The 22,479-nt window shown below is 40.6% G+C and overlaps 1 protein-coding gene across 3 annotated transcripts in view; it reads right to left on the bottom strand.

Annotated features, from left to right (window-relative positions):
- Positions 1-232: 232 nt before the first annotated feature.
- The window catches only part of dscama (Down syndrome cell adhesion molecule a), a 103,201-nt gene continuing 80,954 nt past the window's right edge, over positions 233-22,479 (bottom strand). The window contains exons 12-33 of one of the 3 annotated variants that reach the window (XM_022193300.2): positions 20,552-20,748; positions 19,983-20,079; positions 19,689-19,817; positions 19,280-19,447; positions 18,612-18,682; positions 16,832-17,075; positions 16,405-16,551; positions 13,592-13,747; positions 13,031-13,164; positions 11,436-11,589; positions 10,949-11,066; positions 10,664-10,827; positions 10,442-10,540; positions 10,156-10,344; positions 8,689-8,979; positions 7,815-7,991; positions 7,688-7,718; positions 7,445-7,560; positions 7,178-7,327; positions 5,521-5,718; positions 5,061-5,363; positions 233-2,232 (exon numbers count right to left, since the gene is read on the bottom strand). In XM_022193300.2, coding sequence (XP_022048992.1) covers positions 1,853-2,232; positions 5,061-5,363; positions 5,521-5,718; positions 7,178-7,327; positions 7,445-7,560; positions 7,688-7,718; positions 7,815-7,991; positions 8,689-8,979; positions 10,156-10,344; positions 10,442-10,540; positions 10,664-10,827; positions 10,949-11,066; positions 11,436-11,589; positions 13,031-13,164; positions 13,592-13,747; positions 16,405-16,551; positions 16,832-17,075; positions 18,612-18,682; positions 19,280-19,447; positions 19,689-19,817; positions 19,983-20,079; positions 20,552-20,748 — 3,713 coding nt within the window. In that variant the 3' untranslated portion in view covers positions 233-1,852. Of the gene's footprint in view, positions 2,233-5,060; positions 5,364-5,520; positions 5,719-7,168; positions 7,328-7,444; positions 7,561-7,687; positions 7,719-7,814; positions 7,992-8,688; positions 8,980-10,155; positions 10,345-10,441; positions 10,541-10,663; positions 10,828-10,948; positions 11,067-11,435; positions 11,590-13,030; positions 13,165-13,591; positions 13,748-16,404; positions 16,552-16,831; positions 17,076-18,611; positions 18,683-19,279; positions 19,448-19,688; positions 19,818-19,982; positions 20,080-20,551; positions 20,749-22,479 lie in introns of all 3 variants that reach the window. The other 2 variants (XM_022193299.2, XM_022193301.2) reach the window with 2 other exon arrangements.

Below are 22,479 nucleotides of genomic sequence, written 5' to 3' on the forward strand. Positions count from 1 at the left end.
GGTAGACTTTTGAGCAACACAGCACTGCCACCTGCAGGCCAACAGTACAATAACAAGGTCAGTCATTGCTGAGACGCTGCGGTCATCCCTCATGGCTGTCATGACAAAAAACATGATGAAGATATGGCGTCTCCTACTGAGAATCATCAGCCAGCCACCCAGTGAGCAGTCCTCCATGCTGCATTACCTCCACACCACCATCAGACACTCATGCCAAACCTGCGCGGGACACTTTGGGGAACAGCCATTTTATTAATCAAATTGGAACCTTTGTGTTAGTTTCTCTTTATTCCAGTGCCACCATGGTGAACACTCAAGTTAAAAATAAAAAGTGACATTTTTTTTTGTTAAAATGTATAATCATAATGAAGACAGTTAATCATAGAAACTAATCATAGAAACTGACATTATGACCTCACAGCATTTTGGATCAAACTCTTCTCCCTTCAGGCTAACTCAAAGAAACAGAAAGAACAGAAATGGGCCAGGGCAGACAGGAACAAAAAAACAGCTTCTTACGTATATCCACATTTTTTTCTGATATTTCCCATAGACATTATAGGTTTGGTTTGAAGGGGGGGATTCTGCTGGATTGTCTCACGTTCTTTTTTTTATTTCCCTGTAGAGGAGCATCACTGCAATGCAGCAACAGTAAATCTACTGAGGAGAGTGAGAGCCCTGAAGACTCTACCTAGTGCACTGAGAGTAGGGGGATCTATCTGGACACACTTGAGTCGGGCTGTTGTGAAGTGCAAACCATTAGTTCTCTAAACCCTCCCTGTTCTAGCTAACATCATTTACCACCCTGGCAAACAAGCAGTGGTAAACTACACCTGAATACATGAGCTGGAGTGTGTCCCGCCCTGTAATTATACTCACAACATAGTTATTTTTCATCATTACAGTACAGTATAGAGCAATAGTTTTCATATACTTTTCATATCTTTTTTCATATTGCACCATCAGAGAATGGGACACAGAGAAAGATCAACAGAGACTCCATTTCCTAATTAAAACGAGATATGTGCAAACATGACTAAGGACTTTATTAACCAAATCAATTCTTCCCTGTAATATCCACAAATAAAAGTGATTTCTCTTTTTATATATATATTTATAGTAATAAGAATAATAAATCTTCACATTGGATCATTTCATAGTGTGACAAAATGCTCGACTGGGTTGTCCAGCCACGATCGTAATCCTCATTGTCTTTTAATTGGTCAGTCCCCATGCATCCATAGGAAATAGATTTTTTTTTTCTTCAAAAAAAGTAACAATTTGAGAGCAGCTGAAAAGTTTGGACTGGTGTCAATTGCTTTCATTCCAAGATTTCTCCCAAGTTTCATTCAGTGTTTTTCAGAAGGATATTCCATAGGAAAAAAATGACTCCAAATCGTCATCTTCCACTCCAGAAATAATAAAAAAAAGATGTCCGGGTTCTTATGAAAACATTGTAGCGATGGTGATAATAGATCATTTGGTAATCAATAATTAATGATCATTAATAGCTGACAACTAACAATTAATAATTACTGATTAATTATAAAGAATTAACAAGAATAAATAATGCTCCCTCATTACTCAATTAGTTTGGCAAAGCTCCGGTGGAGTTGTTTCTGATGAGTGAATTTTTTCTCAAGTGAAACAAACAAATAAACAAAAAAAAGAAATACAAACAAGAGGTAAAAGAAAGCTCTAAAATAAATAAAAGGAGATTAGTAAAAGTGACCCCATCCTTGGAGGGAGGGGACGTATATACAGAACTGCGTGGTGAAAGTCAGTTTACTGCACTTGAGTGTTAAGTCCAGTGTTAGAGTGAGTTCTAGTCCCGCCCTAGGTGCCCCTGCTGTTATACCAGCGTGTAGGACTTTGCGTAGGGGTTGCTGCTCTGTTTGAGATGTCCTCGCGAGTCCAGCAGGGACTCCTGGGAGGTGCTGAGCTTGGCGGCCTGGGCCAGCTCTGAGCCCTCTCTGTGGGGGAGTGTGGCTGCAGAGCCGGGCTGCCACTGGGCCACTGGGTCCCTGCTGGCCTGAGGGGCCTCTGTGGGCGTTGGAGGCGCCATGCGAGAGGGCCGCTTCAGTGAGCGACTCTTCTGGGGCTCGAGACAGGCCTGACCCATGGCCGCCCTCTCCCCACTTGCTGTCCCCCTGGATGACCCTGAGCAGGACATGCCTCGGTTTAACAGGAAGTCCATGCGCAGGTACGGAGGAAGGTGAACCAACTCGCCCCCTGCAGGACGACAGAATGGTTAGTAAAAAAAGGAAACACAAGCTGACACTCCTGTGGCTGAACCAGCTGAGGATAACTTGCTATTGTCACGCTAAAATAATCCTGATTAAGCGAATTAGCTTTATTATTATTTTGGATGCAGCTTGAGGATGGATTTGTTGATGTTGGACTAAGTTATGTGGGATAACAGTGTTCTTTTCAAAATGAACCAAATAAGTAGAAAAACCATAAGTGATCATTACGAGATTACAGCTGCATGAGGTGCATGTGTTTGGAACCTCCAAGCATGCACTAGAATACTCACTTCATGAACACACAATACAGTTCAAAAGTTTGGGGGCTATTTCATGTTTTCCATGAAAACTCACACTTTTATGCATGTGCTAATATAACTGCACAAAGGTTTTCTAATCATTAAAGCCTTTCAACAGCATCAGGTAACACAATGTAGCATTAGAACACAGGAGTGATGGTTGCTGGAAATGTTCCTCTGTATCCCATGTAGATATTCCATTAAAAATCAGCCATTTTTAGCTAGAACAATCATTTACTAGCCAAGCCGCGCTAGACCCAGGTCTGAAGACACAAAGGTCTAGGAACTCTCGACAGGGAGAGAGGCAGGCTAAAAGGTTGTCTTTCAAATCACTCTGCAGCAATTGGGTAGGTATACAACCAGTCAGCGCAACGGATAGGCTGACGTAGTTGTCAGAAATCAGAGGATGCGGTAGTTCAGTGAAGCCTTATTTATACAGTCAATGGGTGAAGCTCAAGTATATTACAGACATGTTAACAGAAAGATTATTCAGAGTCCTTGCTAATGGAGCTCAACGACTGTTGTCATTTTTCTTGTTGACCCTGGCAGAGAATTAAATTCGTTGCCGTGGGTTGTCTAGCACGGCTAGGCTAGTTGTTTCCGGTTGTTTCTGTCAGAATCGTCGCGCCTCTGTCGTCACTTAGTTACGCCCACTTTCTGACTCTACACTTCATGGTGATTCGTCCGGCCAGTTTTAGGAGCATCCAACCTCAAGGCTTACCGAGGGTAACTAGACCCACCCTGGCAGAGAATTAAATTCGTTGCCGTGGGTTGTCTAGCGCGGCTAGGCTAATCATTTACCACATTAACATGTGTTTCTGATTTATTTATTGTTTAAACTGCTTTTCTTTCAAAAATAAGGAGATTTCTAAGTGACCCCAAACTATTGAACGGTAGTGTAGGTCTGATTTTATCTATATTTGTTTTATTAAGGGTGTCATCTGTTCCACACTGTGCTCCTCTGTTTCCACTGTTTCACCTGTCGATCAGATATTAAAGGTGATTACGATTAGACTGAGTGAAATTGGTGCACAATTTATGATGTTCTACCCCCTGGACAGACATGGCAGGCAAGTATGAAAAAAAAGAAAAGTAAAACTTACAAAATCTGTAAAACAGCAGCACTAACTGCATGAGTAATGTTCAAGTGAACGTTATTTATATCGTACATTTAAACAGATTTCAGCAGATGGTGAGCCAAAGTTCAAGATTAACACATTTTAAGCTTAAGTTATATGATGTAGATTTTATTTTCAGTTGATTGCCATTCGTCCATGAATAGGTCTCGGTCTTGAAAGTAAGATTACCACTTAAATGTAAAGTTAATGTCACATCTGACTCTAACAATGCTAATCCTTTACACACGGTATCTGTTTCAGTGTACAAGCTTTTAGTTGGCTGTATATTTTTTTAATCTTAGATGAGTAACTGTTTATCACATGAACAGTAACATGAGTAATTGTTCATTTTGATGATTTGATTGTGATGATAACACTAATAGTCTACTTGTTTTCATCTAAAATCCTAATTACATAATGCATCAATGCTATTAGCACCAAAGCGCTTTGGTTCTGTAAAAAACGCTGCTCCTGGAGCTGAATGCATGTGTTGCTTTCTTTCTTTGGCCCACCTTTTTTCTGATAGACAGATAGATATAACTTTATTGATCCCTTTGGAAAGTTCCTGAGGGAAATTATAGTTCCAGTAACAACATAGCACAAGCAGTACAGGATAAAATACAGAAAGAAGAACACCCGAAATAAATTAAAATTTAGTGCAGAGATAAGAACAATCAAAAATCAATATATAAATAGAAAACAAAATTAAAAGTATGAATTAAAAAGTTAGCGATATGTGTTACTGCAACTCTCCCTTGCCATTCCACATATCCTGCTGGGCATTATAATGCACTATACCAACAGTGTCAACATACCCCTCCCCCTCCCACTGAGTGCAGAGTTGTACAATTTGATGTACCTTTTATGCCCGTTGCAGGTGATAAAAGCATCTCTGTCAGATGATCAAAGCAATAAACTAAATCATTTTTTTTTACTCTGATCACACAGACACGCTGAATTCCTGTGTCCTTGCTGACCTCACCTAATTTAAAAATAAAATTTTACCATCACTGTCTGTCTGCAGCACCTTACAAAATGATTGTGAAGACAGCCAAGATTTTACTTTGTAATACTCTCAAAGTAAAATTCTGAAACTACTACAATCACTGTGGCTACTGTTGGATTCTACAGTATATCTGAGGATATTTTAGAGCTGATAGTGTCTCTGTGAAGTCTCATTGTGGTGTAGAATTCATCTACGTGAGGAGGTAAAGTAACATTAAGAATTTATTCATTCAGTTTGCAACAGTTCATTTGGATTCACTGTTAGTGTTAATATGGGACGTCAGTAACAGATTGGTGGATAAAGTTTAGTAAATATTCAGTGAGCCCACTTGTAATAACCCTTTCAGCTTTCGGGCAGACAGAGCTGTGGCTTCTGGACAGCATGGCCTCACCCGGTCTGTGGGCCTTTGGCACGGCCATGTTCATGACCCGGCTGACATCCTGAGGCTTGGGCGGGGAAGCAGTGAATCGGCAGATGCCTGATTCGGATGGTGTGCTGGAGGTCAGGCTGTCGGTGTAGTCGTTGGTGCCTGCTGTCATCTGCTCTGAGGAAGTGTCAGAGATGAAGCATTCGGTGATGGTGAATTTGGCGTGGCGCAGCTGCTCCTCCATTTTGGCGTGCTCGTAGGCTCTGGCGAGCTCCTCGTAGGTGGAGGAGGCGCTCTCTGTTGACACCATGCTGCTTCGTGCACGGTCTGGACATGGTTTGGAGTTAGTGGAGGGATTAGTGTCAAAAGTTAGCAGTAGAATTAATGGGATGTAATCTTAGTCAGACAGCTGATACTGATTTGTTGTTAGAAACACAGAGTTGTGTTACACTGTTACGAGTTATAGCAGCTGATTGTTCTTTACCTGTGTCCTGAGATGGGCTGACGCTGTAGCTGTCGCTTTCCTTGTCAACAGAGCCCGCCACTCTGGGTGTGGGCAGCCTCCAGTCAGTGCTGAGTGTGTGTGAGGAGACAGGAGGGTGGGGGCGGTTCAGGGTCCATTGGCTGGCATAGCGGTTGCGAGCAGCAGGGCCGGCTTTGGCTGTGCGGCGGGCAGTAGGGTCTGAGGAAGAACAGGATAATGCAGCATATTTATGCAGGTCATAGAAAGGACTGGATAAATGAAATGGTCATGGCAACAATATTAATGTAGGTAAGGATGACAAAGTCTCCATTACTTCCTCCCTACAGGATCACAGACGTGGAGTATACAAAGGGATGTCGGGTAATTAGTGGTGTAAATAGACAGTGTTGTTGAGTTTGTAATGAACAGTGAATATAATGCCTTGTTCCACAAGTATGTTTTTTAGCTTTTGTCTGTAACGTTTGTCAACCTAAAGGAACCCAAATCATAACCTAGTTGGGCATACCCAACCAGTGCCAGAGACTACAGAAAGTCAGTCCATTTTACAGACATGCACTCGTTCTTGTGTTGCATTATAGTCTGTTAGTAATTGGTGCACTCAAAAGACTTGTTGGCACGCTACCAGTCAAAAGTTCAGACACACTTTCTCATTCAAATGAATGTCCAAACTTTTGACTGGTAGTGTAATTAAATCCTGTATATGAACAATAAGCTGTTTTATCAGCTGAAAGCCGCAGTACAGCCAACTTGTAGAACAGAGTTAATGTAAATGTGAAATCTCTACAATGCTGATAATTAACAATCTTATCTCCCAAAAATTATGTCCCTGTACAAGTGAGCTACATTCAGAAATACGTGTTTCGAGGGACATTTATTTTCCACCAGATTACATTCGTTGGTCGCGTATCACAAATATGTTTCTAATCAAAATACAGCATATTTGCTGCTTATTTTATTGCTTTACTGACATTTCTTTTTAGCCAACCAGTCATATATTAGATGAGGTGGGTGACTCTGCTAACCTAGAAAAGGGAGAGGCTTTCAACATGTTAAAGGTTCATATTTTAACCAAAACTATGCTATTTTTCATAAAACCTTACTACATAATTTTGGTGCCTAAAGCTAACTAAGCTTCAAAGAAGTTATCGTTGTGAAAGTGTCAATCAAAAAGTGATATTTTCCTAAAGCTATCAGTTTTGGTGCCTAAACCTAAACTGAACAGCAAGTGACAACCAGAAGTGAGGGATTTCAATGTGTCATAAAAAAAGGTTTTTGCTTCAGAAAGAATTGATAGAGGAGTGGAATTTTTGGGCTGATAACTGGCCTCCAAAAACCACCTCATTGAATTCAGAACAGCAGGGAGTGGAGAGTGACGATAACACCTCCTTAACAACGATGTGTTGGATGTGCAAGTAAATGAGAGTGGAACAATTTGTGAATGCAAAGGTTGTCTGTTGAGTTGAAACGCCTGAACTGATTTGCAGCCTTAACTTTATTCTATACAATTTCCAAAACATGCAAACAGCAGAGAAAAGCAACAGGCTCATCAATGAGGGAAGAATATAAAATAACAAAATGACAAACTGCTGAGACAACAAAACCACATGTAGACATTTAATGTATTATGAAGTTAAAAAAGAGTCCGTACTGGACTTACTGGTTCCTGGTCTGGCATCAGACACATCTACCAGTGGACCGGTGGCCTGGGAGAGAGACTGGTAGTGGACCGTGTGAGTGACTGTGGATGACTTCTGTTTCTGCGTCTCACCAAAGTCATTGTCAGTCAGTAACACAGTAGACCTGTCGTCTGTAGGACAACAACAAAAACAAGATCAGCACCAGAGCACAAGCATTTAGGTTCATTTACTGTATGAGCAGCATCTTATGGTGTACAGCAGCAGTATAATGCTAGTGGTGTGCTGACCAACAGTCTCCATGGTGTCTCTCTCCTCGATGAGAAGCTGAGCTCTGGGGATGTCGATGTGCATGCGGAGTGTCTGTTGCTGTTTGTTAATTGGCTCTGCTGGACGTGTGTTTTTACTGAAAAACAGAAAACAAAAGAGAAGTTAACTGTCAGAAAGTCTCATCATGATTAATGCTGCTCAGAGTGTACTGTGTACTTACGGAGATAATTGATAAAGGCTTAGAAAAGAATTTGAACACCTACCTCATGAGCATCTCAGCTAAGCTTTTTGCATCTGGAAAACAAACAGCAAAATCATTTGTGAGAACAGAAGCGAGCACAGATTCACATGTGAGAAACCAGACTGAGTCTGCACCCTGTCTCATCTCACCTCGGAGCCTTTTGAGCCTCTGCTCCCTCCTCCTCCTCCTCAGCACCAGCAGCCCGATGAAGATCACAACAATGCCAACTAAGACGCAGGAAATGGTCACCATCATCTTCAGGCCTTCGCCACCACCAGAGTTGTCCTCACTCACGTTGGGTGCCTTCACCAAAGGTGCGATGGTACCTGAGAAGAGGTCATGTGACAGTGTTATTACAGATACTAATGCAGAACCGACCCTGGTTTTAAGATGTTATGGCACAAAACCGATTTCTCTTCTTGAATGATAGCTACTGACTGACAGTCGTCATCTTGTGTAAAAGTGAAGACCATCAGCAGCTTGAAGCTTAAGGGTTTAATAGTTTCTTCCAAGCTGCTGTCAGGATTAGCTCTTGACCTTTTGCTAAAATGGCAGTAATACCGTACTTGGGTCTCTTTTGCCAAGCTCTACTTCAATGTGAATTTCCTCATCCTTCACAACTAAATGCTCAGCCGGATTCTCTAGTAAACAGCTTGTGAAGCAGGTGTCGTAAACAGCACCACCCAAATCAACTACAGCCACAGGATTTGGAATGAAATGTGCTTCTTATTGCCCAGTTCATCAAAGAAGCCTCAATCTCTATGAGATGAATTATTTCTTTTGGCCTGAAACTACTCCTGTTAGCCAGACTCTGTATGCTATAGTTAGTGAAGTTTGGTCTTCTATCACAGATTCCCTACTTGTTGAGCAGTCATATATTACACCACCGCTGAAGGAACCGGTGAATCATACAGGGACTGTACACTGCCAGTTTCAGTGGGCTGAGACAGATATTTTGGTGACTCTGCTCCCTGGAAAGAAAGAGTGGGAAACATGTTGTCTCCTGGTACTGTGTGAACTCACTGCCGTCATAGCTGAGCGTTGCAAACTTGACTCTCTTCTCAGCATAGCCGGCGCTGTTGTACACTTTCATCTGCAGCTCATACCAAGTGGCCTCCTGCAGGTCGTACAGGATGTAGCTCTTAGTGAGGGAGGTGCGCTGTGCTGTCGTCCACGTGGGCGAGTCTACGGGTCGATACTCCAGTGTGAAAGAGGTGATTGGGCATCCACCATTGTTCCAGCCGTTCAGATTGAGCTTGACTCGAGTGGCATTGATGCTCGTGAAGAGCTCCTGTTCTTTAGAATACTGAGGTTCTGTGTTAGGATAGTGAGAAGGAATGAATTTATTTGATGATTAAAGCATTCAGACAAAGTCGCTAGCAAAAAAAGTCAGCAGTATTAAAACACGACAAGCCAATACAAAACAAATAGAATAACAATTACAGACTGTATATTCCATGGCATGTGGTCTGCACTCACTCCATTATGTAAATTAGCTTGTAAAGGACTGAGAATTATCTTTTCAAGGATGCTTCAAACACGAGCTGATGTGAGTAGTTTCAGGCTTAAAGGAAGGTTGTTCCATAGAGCTGCACAATAAAAGAATGCTTTTTAACTATCGAGGGTGAAACTAATAAAATTAGTTGAGCGATTTCCTGTAAAATAAAGATGTCTTCTTTACACATTTATGGAAAAGGTATAAAATCTTTCATACACTTGCTTAATGTTGCCTGAAAATACTAGTACTAAAAACTAATGTCACTCACTAGTGATTGAGTATGGAATTTAATTTTCTACTCCGCCTAAGTTATGTGAAAATCGGCGTACATTTGTCTGTTTGTTCGCAACAGTACTCAAAAACAGACTAACATATTTAGATGAAATTTTCAGGGAAGGTCAGAAATGACACAAGGACCACTTGATCAGATTTTGGCAGTGATGCAGCTTATAGTTTGGATCCACTGATTTGTTAAAGATTACTGTTTTATTGTGAGATAGCGACATGGTGTCACGGAAATGATACGACTGAGCAGCCTTGGTGGAATGCTGTGCTCTCTGAGTGCTTTTCTTGTTTTAACATTTTGTTCAGAGAACCTCAAACTGCATTGCATGTTTGATGCTTACTGACTAATAATCTGTATCATCAGGTAAAAAAATAATCCTGTTTATTATGTTGACCACAGGGACGCAATTATAAAATGATGCAGTTTTTTTAACATCATGTTTTTCCAAGAAGAAAATAGAATTTATTTCAACATCCGTTTAAAATAACCATTTTTTTTCTGGAAAGTTTTCATCACTGTTATCAAATTCTGTATTCTGAAAGTTTACGTTCATTATTCATAATATAAAACCTTTTTCAAACAATAAATGTGCATTGCTGACATTTGAATGTGCCACTGAGAAAAATATCAATCTTTGACAATGCAGTGACTTCTGTTAAAAATAGTAATTCACATTATGTAAGCTAGAAAGTTTGTTTGCTCATACCTTTTCCATGAGTCTTTGCTTCAATGATCTCACTGATGCGTCCGGGGCCCACTGCATTCTGGGCAGTGAGGGTGAACTTGTACCAGGTGCCACACTTAAGGTTCTCTAGCCGATAAGAGCGCTCACTGGGACTGATAGCAAAATTACCCCACTGCTCACTGTTATCCTCAGAGTACTGCAGAATGTAGCCTGGTGGCACAGGTGGGGACATGAATGTGAATTAACCGATCATACTGAGATCATTTTAAAAAAACACAGAGAAATGACCTGGTGGAGTTTGTCTGACCTCTAATGGAGCTGCCTCCATTGTCTCCAGGGATCCAGGAGAGGGTGATTGAGGTGGTGGTTGTCTTGGTCACTGTGAGGCGAGGCTGGTCAGGCGGAACTGCAGGAAAGAAAACAAACAAATGACTCAAACGATACAGATTGATTTCAGAAAAAACCAACAAGTGTCAGTTGGAACAGACATGTCATTTATTAGTTCTTTTGCCCACAGTGTAATCCCTACCTTGAACTTGCAAGTTGAGGACGATCTTGTCTGACCCAAAGCTGTTACTGGCCACACATGTATAGTTCCCAGAATCCTCTGCTTTTACTGTACGGATAACAAGGCTGCCGTTACCGTGGACACTGCGTCGGCTGTCAATCACAACAGGAGCTGGGGTTCCGTTGCTGAAACACAGACATGCTAGCAGTTAGCTTTCTGTTTCAGCATCACACAATACTTTGAGGAGATGATTTTCATATTTATTTATCTACTACAATATCGATTGTGTTTTTGTACTTTACTCACATTTCTTTTAGCCATTTGATGGTTGGGGATGGATCACCCACTGCCTTACATGGCAGCACAATGTCCCTCATCCAGGGGGTTGTTACTGTACGGTTGAAAGTCAGGATCCGAGCTGGAGCTGCAAAAGTAGGGACATGCTTCATCATCAACCGACTGAAGAAATATTTAAATAAATCTGATTCTGTTTTTTCTTAGCTTAGCACTATCTAATGAACATAAATCCTTCATCACTCAAGTTTGGAAGCATTTTTCATTTTGTCTACTCTCTAACCCTTTTGTTCACTGAGCTACAGGCTCAGAGGCCACGGTGTGACAGTGTTTCTCGCTAGCTGAACAGTGGAAGGGGAAGGAGAGGAAATCCATCATTTGGACTTCAGCCGGGATGCGAATGTCCTAATAGGGGCTGTGGGTTCTGACTTCAGACATCATGTGGTTTATCAATGTTAACACTAAATACAAAATTGCAACACAAAGCAACTCCACCTACCCTCAGCCATGGGTTTGACAGTGATAATCTCACTGGCATTTCCACGACCTGCAGCTGTGACAGCCACCACCCATATACTGTACTGCCGGTTCCTGCTCAGGTTGGGGATGCGGTAGAAAAACACATCTGGGGCTGCCTCAAACTCACTGCTCACCTGGAGGAGGAAACATATTCATGACTATCCTAATTTACTGCAGATCAAACAAACATATTTTACATCTTGATTTAATGTTAACGATGTCTGTAGTGATATTCTACGTTTTAATTTGTGAAAACAAATTCCACAATTCGCTCAACAACCCACAACTGAGAAGCCATTAGTGACTCAGATGAGACCAACAAATCACATGCTAAAAATTCAAGGACTTTTCAGGTAAACTGACGGCTGTTTTAACACAGAGCCGACAGGATACATGTATGGAAAGTAATGAGAGAGACTGAGAGAAATAAAAAGCATACTTCATCAGCACAATAAATACAGCATGGCTCAAAAACGGGACACAGAGGAGCAAGTTTTAAGCAAGTTCAAGATACATTCAGGACGGTCTAAAGGTGATGTGCAGAGTGTGAAAAGTGCCTAGTTTGCAAGAATGATAATAATGTGAGCAAAAAAATATCTATAGTATGTAGAGGTATCTTTTTATTTTGGCAACATCTGTGAACTCTTGTAAAAATGTTGTACATGTTCAGTCCAGCTGTTATCACTTTTGATAAAATTAATAGTCGAAGAAATTATTTTTTTTAATGAATTATTGCATTAACTTAGCAATACTGCACAAAACACTTTTTAAGTCCTCTCTACTTATAGTCATGGCTGTGCTGTTTCTATAGATGTGCAAGACTTTAAATTACAGTAAAATATAAGTCCACAGTGGGCAAAACATGTCTCAAAATTGCTTGCTTCGAGAGTAAATTGAAGGTGCAGAAGGGATGAGAGCTGTCAGAGGGAATCAGTCCCGTACTGTGGAAGACTGAAAGACCAAAACACAACCCTAAATGACACTGAAAAGTGCTGCAGAGCTGAGGGGAAATACAAATTGATTGTTACTCCGCCAAGGAACACGATGGAGTTATGTGACAATAGGTGTACGTTTGTCCGTCTTTCTGTCTGTTTGTTAGCAACACTACTCTAATGAAGGCTAGCTATCTGGATGAAATTTTCAGAGGTCAGAAATGACACAAGGATCAAGTGATTAGAATTTGGCAGTGATGCATCCTATAGTCTGGATCCATGAATTTGTCAAAGACGTCTGTATCATTGCGAGATAGCATGACTGAGATCCTACTATAAATCGACCGCTGCGGACTTATCTGTCAGGAATGATATCACTATGTGCAACACATTTTACACTGCATGTTTAGTCACTGTTGATGTAAAACAATACTGATTATCACTGTGTGTTAGGTTTGATAAAAGCCACTGCTCACTGATCTTTTCCCTTTGATTTTATCCTATTGAAACTCTAGTGCAAAGGTTACGACAAAAACAATCACAGCAGCCCTGATTCTTAGCTGTTGGTAGATTTTAAACAGGAGCTTTAATTATGGCAAAAATACTGAACGTTTGGTGTTATTGTATTCTTTGCTTTTTTTACCGTGGGGTGTGGGTTGGAGCAGAAAACAGTGTATTTCCTGATGATGCCGTTCACTTTGAGAGGAGGAAGCCAGGATACAAACACCACTGAATTGGACGCAGCTGCTGCCTTCACACCCGCCGGAGGACCAGGAACTGAAAGCACAAGACAATCCAGTTGATATATTTCACATATTAAGCAAATTTTATTTCTCTGAAGATTTTTATGCCTCTTTTTACACTGATTTTACAGCAAGATAACAGATGGCCACATGACATATTCTGCAGGCCTTCCTGTTACATGCCAGAGTTACAGCTCTCCTCTTGATAAGGATCATATTTATGATCCTGCTTCATTTTCAGCACAGTAAAATATTAAGGCTTTAGAAAAATGATATTTGATGTAAAGAGGAGAGACACTATAATTGCTTGAGGATCGACAGCAGTGAGTCAAATTTACACTTCAGCAGAAACCTGTGCATGGCTATAAAACAATTTGTGTGACAGAAGCTCGCCTTGAGAAGCGCAATCTGACAGCTGTCCTTGTGTCTTATTATTTGGAGAGGTGACTTAATCTTCCTACCGTCCTCCTTGGTTCGGGTGTAAATCTGTTCACTGCGAACTCCATCGCCAGCTCTCGTGAAGGCCAGCACCTGGATGCTGTAGTTGGTGTATTTCTCCAGTCCATCCAGCTCCAGAGAGGGCTTAGAGGTCGTCACATTTCTGATCTCTCCGAGCTCTGACGGACAGAACACAGGAGACGACAGAAGAGGAGAAAGTGAGTGAAAACGGTCAAATTTCTAAATGTCGCTTCAGCTCAAAAGCTTTACATATTGCCAGTTCTCTATTTCAAACAATCCAGTGATATGACAGGGCTGCCACTGGTCAAAACATGTGACTAATATATTACATTGGAGATCACAAATAAAAGCGTAAATGTCAGGCCCAAGGGTGTCAGAGCACAGCCCTGGATATGATTTCATATTCAATCACAAAGCTTAAACAATCCTGCATCCAAGGTCTGCTGTGGTGGCAGGCCTTGACTGGCAACCTGCTGCCCTCAGCTGTTAGGTTCTGAATTATGGATGCCTCACTGTGTCGCTGCTCTCTGTCTGCATCCCTTCTTCACAAGTTTTTCTTCTCCATGCTTTTGCTTTTCAGATATCTATATCACAAGATCAGCTGCATAAATGCATGGAATACATTTTAAAATACACTTTACACATCATCCAGTGTCTTGATGTCCACTAAAAATACTAAAAAAAAAACAATATTTTAAAATCTAAAATGCCATTTGTATGCAGCAGAATAGATCATGCTATTTTGAAAGACAAAAATCTGTGGTGATTTTTAGTTATGGTTTGTTGATTTCGGCAGCTTAATTCAGCTACATATTTTCTGGAACTTGATTTTGTTTACTAATTAATTGTTTGAGACATATGCATGTAACAAGGGCAAACATTTGTAGAAGCTGTGACGGTTTGCTGTATTTCTTCATCGCATATGAGTGGTAAATCAAAGAGCTTTTGCCTTTCACACCATCGGTCAGACAAAACGAGCTGAATGCATTTGAACATTTCAATATTTCAAAGAAAAGAGCTGGCAGATTAACTGATCATTAAAAACCATGAGTATGGCCTTTCCTTACTCAAATTTAAATAGCGTTATCTGAATTCCAATAGCATAATGGCTTCTGTTAGTGTAACTCTAATAAAACCTGAACTGTTACTGTCTGAATAGCCACACAAAGCAAAACCAAGCCAACTAATTCAAACTACACTGAGGTACTGAGTCAGCCTGCAACAATGCTGTTAGACAGGGTTTGTGTCTCCCTCTGCTGGTAAGGAAGACTATATTCTCTTCCACTGATGGGCTGCACTTGTCTGGGATAGCGTAGTACGAAAGATAAACAGCTTTGTTGCAAAGGAACACAGTATATTTTAAGTTTTAGTCTGCGTGTGTGTGTGTGTGTGTGTGTGTGTGTGTGTGTGTGTGTGTTATATTTATAACAACATATGCCAAACCATTTACAAATCATAACAGTTGAACTTAACTTTCATTCACCCACTGATCCACACACTGTTACCATGCAAACTAGCCCAGGCTGTCAGGTCCTGAGCATTCACGTTCAATAGGCACGCCAACATGATGTGACAGTGCAGAGGGCAAAGGTAATCACGCTGTCACAACCAATCCTGCCGACACAAACCCGGCATGTGACAACGCAATGCCATGCTGTCTGACTTTCACAGGATTATGCAGACTGTTGGCCAATAGTTGAGGCTCCACGGATGCTCAAAATCTGCCCGGGTAACTACAGTGTAAACGAAAACTTGCTCACTTAAAGTATTTGATTTAAGGCAATGTACATAGTTATACGGATACAGGATGAATTATTTTGTCTCGTCCACTCTGTCCACTGTGTGGTGATCTGCAGCAGTTCACTGAATCTAATAAAGTAATCACTGCACTGCTGGTTAGAAAACTCCGCTGACTTAAAACCATTTTAGGTGAGCAATACATTAATGTACACAACCGTTCAAAGGTTTGGGGTCACCCAGACAATTTCATGAAATCTCACACTTATTCATGTGCTAACATAATTTCAGAAGTGTTTTCCAATCATCAGTTAGCCTTTCAACACCATTAGCTAACACAATGTAGCATTAGAACACAGGAGTGATGATTGCTGGAAATGTTCCTCTGAACCAAATAAAATAGTCATTTACCACATTAACAACGTCTAGACTGCATTTCTGAATAATATAATATTATCACCATTAAATACAACTGCTTTTGTTTCAAAAATAATGACATTTCTAAGTGAACCCAAACTTTGGAATGAACGTCTAATTGCTTTCTATTTTTTTCTATATTTGTATATGTAGCAGCTTAAGAGGTTGTTTTCTTTCTGGGTATGGTATGCCACTAATGTACTACATTCTATTGAATTTCTGTGATGTAATGAATTGAATACAATGTTGCATAATGCATTTTCTGATTTGACACTATCCATGTGCAAGGTGGCCCTTCCATGGGCTGATAAGGCAATGCCAGTCAGATAATGGACTCTTAATCGTGCACATCACAACCACCTGGGTGTTTGTTAGAGTTGTGTTTGGATGTGTTTGTGAAGTTCAGGTTTCAATGCCTGATGAAGATCGAAACATTGCTCTGCTTGATCGAATCTACAGAAGTTTACTGGAACAGTGTACAGATCTTTGTGGTCAGAATGATCACCTAAAATGATGGAGTCTGGGTTCATTAAGTATATTTATTTAAAATTCTGTCAGAAATGCAATCAAGCAGCTTTTAATAGTGCTTTAAAATTTGCAAATTCACTTCAAATTTATCTGCTTTTCTAAAATGTGCACTAATATGAACTAAGGTTTGTACCTCCATCAGGCAGGTTGGCCCAGTAGATGACTCTGAAGCCCAGCAAGTTGCCGTTTAAAGCGTCTTTGGGAGGGGTCAGCCAGGACAGAGAGATGACCTCTGGAGATGTGGCTGTGGCCTGAACGTTCTCTGGAGGACGACTGGGCACTGAGGGGGAAGAACCAAAAGACAAATCATGAGAACAGTCGACTCTCAGAGACAGTACCCTCTGATCTCCTCTAGGTTGTGATATATCCTCACAAATGTCTCTGAACATTAAACCATGCCGTTTATCTCACTGAAAATGTTTGTATTTGGAAAATCCAAGTGTGTTAGCAAATAGATCAAGTAATATGGTCATATTTCTTAACAATAATTTAATTTCAAGCTCATCACAACAATTTTACTGAGCTTAAAACATATTTAAGCCTCATCTGTCTTTTCTTACCATCCTCCAGCGTTGTAGCAGCCACTTCTGTGGAAGATGGCCCCGTCCCTGCGCTGTTGCTGGCTTGCACCACGACTCCATACTGGGTGAACTTCTTCAGGTTGTCGAGCACCAGGCTTTCTGCATTGTCCCCCGTGGTCTCCACGCTGATCACACTGAACTGGTAGTTCCCACCAGAGCTGTACTCCCTGTAGCCCACCTGGTAGCCTCTGATGGCCCCATTCTGGAGGTGCTTTTTGGGTGCCTGGCAGAGGAATGACACAAGTTTTTTGAGACAATGATTGAATATGGAGATCATAGATTTTTTTTCACTTCTTGCTTGTATCTACTAAACACCTGAGTTTGGACAGAATACTATAGATGACACCAATGAATGGATGAAATGTTTTAAAACAAATGTTTTCGCAGAATACAGGGCTGAAGTGGGGGTGTGACAGTCACTGGGTGTGCACAGGTGACTGTTCATTGTTATTTACATCTATAATTATTTGTTTTCTTTATTTCTTTATGTGTATTATTAGATGGGTCTTTTCTTTTACTTCTGTTGTGCTTTGCTATTGTTAGTTCCTTTTGTCTGTTTGTATAAATGTAAATGAACATACTGGTGTATATTTATTCTAAATCATGTTCACTATTATTATTATTATTATTGTTATTTTTATTGTCATAATTGTTTATAAATGGTAGTATTTTGAAGAAGCAGGAAGAATGGATTTGCAGTGATTTGTGTAAGTAGAAGGTTGGATTTGATCAGCTTCAACATCTTCCCACTCTTTAATGAGCAAGTTATTCATTGTCTTTTGTTGTTGTTTTCTTTTTATGTTGAAATGTTCAAAAGACTTTCAAAATTCAAAATCAAATGAAAAATCAATCAATAATTTGACAGTAGCATTTGCAAGAAAATGATGTCATTTGGGCTCTCTGCCTGATTCTTGTTCCCACAACACCTTCAAAGTCCACATACGCACACATGAAGCACTCCACACACCAAAATACACCCAAAAATGGATGCATTTAGATTGATCAACATGGCTAGGGGTGTGCAGAAGTGCATGGCATCACCTCGGCACTGCAGCATGCATCTTCCTTTTTCTAATGCTCCACGTGAATAACATGTTAATCCCCCAAACTACTTGTCTTCCTCAGTAACATTGAAAATACCAAAACTGGCAACAAAAATAAGGTACTACATAATGTGGCTACCACAATCCTTATTTTCAGATGCATGGCTGAGAGATAATGTGAACTTCCTGAGGTATACATAATGCTAAAATACAATTTGGTACCCTGTGTGAAACTATTTGCTGGATCTGTACACAATTTGAATAATTCCGAAAGACAAAAGTTTAAACAGGAACAAAATGCATGTGCACATCTTGGAAAGTCTACGATACCATAACAGTTATATTTATACTACCAGACAAGAGAGAAGAAGACTAATAATGCCAGCAAATGTGGCTGCAAACATGTACATGGTTCTTTTAACACTTCATTTATTCAGAAACAGCAAACTTAGAAATCATGCCGTTTCAAAATCCTGCTTCAAATTCATTAAGTAACACCTGAGAGCTGACCAGTACAACTTCACTACCGAGCAGATCCACAGGAGTGGCAGCAGGTTAAGTGTTTGGTTGAAAGATGCATCGATGTCGAGGAGACAACAGAGCTGACTAACTTAACTGACAGCCACTTACCAACGCTCTGACAACCTTAATTGCATCTACCCAAAAAGAGCAACTGAAAAGCATAATTTCATGGACACAGAGTCTGATTTACTTACCCTCCATGTGACTCGGATGCTCTGAGAGGAGAGGGCTTCCAGCTGCACCTCCTGAGGTGGTCCATCAGGAGCTGAGATCAGATCATCAACATTTTACAAAACTGCTCGCATGAAACAACTGTGTTACAGACTAGGCTGGGAAAGCCTGTGGACAAATGTGATGGTTGTGTTTAGAGGTGGCTGCTGAGGGTGAGGAGAAAGACTCTGCAGGGGTTGGCAGAGGGGGGAGATGAAAGCATGGGGGGGTAATTTGCAAAAGGGGTCCAGCCTCAGTCTATTGACCATAGTGTGACATTTACTACTGAGGCCGCTAATTGAAAAGTTCTGCTTTTAGCGCAGGGTCAGCGTGTGTTCAATAATGCAACAGAGCCAATGAGCTGATGTCACTGGGCTGTTAATGAACTGTCTCAGTCGGCCCTTTGCCTCCTTTTGCCTCTTGTCTTTCATTCAGCGCTGATTATTGTCTTTCTTTTTGTAACTCAGAGACGTTAGGTAATTTTAACATGAGATTTACTCTTGTCACTGCAATGCATATTATTTATGTACTTGAAAATACGATAATAGAATGTATGCATATTTTGGTTCTGTATAGAAAACAGCACAGCCTGCAGATATGTCTGTGGGCGGGTGCAGAAAGAAAAAGCAATGCTCCGTCATTTTATTCCTACCTGCTTCATCAGTTGTAATGGTCAGTTCGTTGCTGGCCTCACTCTTGCCAATCAGGTTCTTGGCGAACATGCGGATGTTGTAGGTGGAGGAGGGGTGTAGGTCGATGATGGTGGCCTGGTTGAGCTGAGGTGAGACATCTTTGGTCTTCTGAGCAGTATCCCAGGAGGCTTAAAGGGGAGAGGCCAAGGGTTATTAGGGTTACCCAAGTCAGGGGAAAAGACAAATCCAGCTAAGTGCATCAGAAGAGGCTGCATTAAATTAGAGTGCTGCGGCTAAGCAGAGATAATTCACATCCCAAAGTACATGGTTCTCTTACAGATTTGAACCTGTCATACACAAAATAACTAGTGTCCAGCATGATAAACAACAATACGACCATCTAGTTATAGATCTATAGCTTTCTTGTACCTGATTTGTTCTTGCTCTCAATATCAAAGCCTGTGATAGGGCTGTTGCCATCAAAACCCATAGTCCAACGCAGTGCAATGGTTCTGTCCTTTACTTCTCTGATCTCCACCTCTGGGGGATCCGGGGGCTCTACAAGGCACAAAGTTGACCAGTACGTTGCTATTTTAGCATTACTGAACTCAAGATGTAAAAGATATTGCCATGATCAACAAATGATATTAACACTAAAAGGATGTGTTCAGGCTCAGCATTTGTCCTCTTTTCTTTAAGCAGTATAGTTTGATGCAGCTATACCTTGTACTGTGAGCTGTATGATCCCTCTGTCTTCACCAAAGGAGTTGATGGCGTGGCAGGAGAAGAAGCCAGAGTCCTCCCTCACCGTGGGCATGATCTGGTGTATGCACAGTGGTGAGATGATGTTACTAGTGAACTGATGCAAAAGCCAATATTCTGTTGGATTTCAATTGGTCTATTAACAATAACTGATCTAGAAAAACTTTGATTAAGGTTCTCATGGAAGTGCTGGCAGGATTGGAAGCATCATGTAAACAAACGGTTTTCCGCCTTTTTGGCTTGTGATTCTTTAAATGTCCTCAACCAAAAATAAGTAACATGGACAGGACAAACAAGGAGTGATTCTTGCTTAACAGGCTGTTTCCGAGGAAGGATTTTTAGAGGCTTGACAAAATGAAAGCATCAAGTCTATCTGCAAAGACAGAAAAGGTAAACAGAATTCTTTAGGTGCACTCTATGCTTGGGAGGATTTGGACTGCAATGGGACTCAAAGGAATTTTGCATGTGCTGCGGCATCTATTGAGCAATCATCAGTCTCAAACGGCACACTTCTTAGCAGGGCCTCCTACCTGCAGGGTGGAGATGACTTCATCGCCCACCTCCTTGACAGAAACCACGTAGCGGCTGGTCTCGGGGTTGATGATGCGTTCCTCTTTCTCCCAGCGCACCATGATGGGTTTCTCACCGTGGGCCGTGCAGCTCATCTTCTTCTCCTCACCCTGCGTGGCCAACGTGGTGTTGGGGTAGGATGTGATCATGGCAGGGACTGGTGTGGAAATAAGGCGGAGGGAAAGACAATATGTTGTTAGAATTGTTTCACAGATGATGTTGGTACTTAATATGAGTTGAATTATTGATATGCAGTACCATTCAAGAGTTTAGTGGCACTTAGGAAGGTCCTTATTTTTGAAAGAAAAGTATTTTTTTCAGTGAAGATAATATTATTTAGTCAGAAATACAGTCTAGACATTGTTAATGTGATAAATGACTATTCTAGCTGGAAACAGATGATATTTAAAGGAACATCTTCATAGGGGTACAGAGGAACATTTCCAGCAACCATCACTCCTGTGTTCTAATGTTACATTGTGTTAGCTAACACAAAAAGGCTAATTGATGATCAGAAAACCCTTGTGCAGTTATGTTAGCACATGAATAAAGTGTGAATTTTTATGGAAAGCATGAAATTGTCTGGGTGACCCCAAACTTTTGAACAATAGTGTATAATATTCAAAGGGCTTCACTAGCAAAAGACCAGGCAACTTTTGTTTGAGTAGTTGCTAAGCTAACATGTTTAGATATACTGAATTATTTAGTTAATAAATGCATTATTCACATTGTATCTATTTTACTGGTGTAGATTTGGTCATAGAAATTATATTTGAATAGTCTATATTTATTTAATTATGGTACTTTCACAATAACACTTGTTAGTTTGTTGTCATTTACTAAAAGGCTGATGGCTTTAAAGGAGCAGGGGTAGTGACAACTAAACTGTTTTCCACAAATGTCTTGTGAGGTAAAAGTGTCAGTAAATACAGACTTTTCTTTTTTCTTCTTCTTCTATGAAACAAACACTACCATTAGTAAACTCCACTAATTATCATGAAAGCCAGATTACATAATAATTATTATAATAACATAATTAATTTGCTTTGATTTATATATATTGTATTGTATTGACATTTTTGTGTTGTGTTTAAGCTCAGGCTAAACTATGCAAAAAAAGAAGAAGATATTTATGTATATATGTGATTATTTTGACATTGTGTTTACAATATCAGTCGTGATTTTAATGGAAATGGTCATTTTTGCATCTCTTAAGCTCAATAAATAAGTTCTACTTCACAGAAAGCTTGGTTCCCTGTTAAACGAAACATCAGTTCATGATTTTGATTGACAAAGCTTGAGCTAGGACAATCCCTATATTAGCAAATTTCCAAATGTACATAAAGATGTAAGATGCAGATGTAAATACAGATCACATTCACCAAAAATGTCCACTGTTTGTTAGATTCAACATGTATCATAGCAACTCAATGTAAAATCAGCTTACGGTAAGCAGCCTAAGTGTTCTGTGCATTGTTCATGTACTGTAACCAAACATAAAGCCTCCCTTTAATGTTGTGATGAAAGCAACATGCGGCCCTGGTGTGTATCTTGCATCAGAGGGTCCCAAATGGTACTGTGATGCTCTAACAACACTCTGAAGACGCCACACTAAACGCACACTAACGACATGCATGGCTCATTACACCCACAGCAGAGTGTATAACAACCCTGTACTCCCAGATGCTCACACATACCACCCATACACACATGCAAGCATGCATGCACATAAACATGCGTGCTCGCTCTCAGTGTCTGCCTCACACACACAAACACACAAAGCGTGACTTCACTGATATGATGGGAAGTGTCAGGCAAAAGGTTGCAAACATTTAAGCCTCATCTCTTATTCACTCTGTAGCTATTTGGAGCTCAGCTACGGAAAAGA

Source organism: Acanthochromis polyacanthus, chromosome 17 (assembly GCF_021347895.1).
Source record: "Acanthochromis polyacanthus isolate Apoly-LR-REF ecotype Palm Island chromosome 17, KAUST_Apoly_ChrSc, whole genome shotgun sequence".
NCBI lineage: Eukaryota > Metazoa > Chordata > Actinopteri > Pomacentridae > Acanthochromis > Acanthochromis polyacanthus.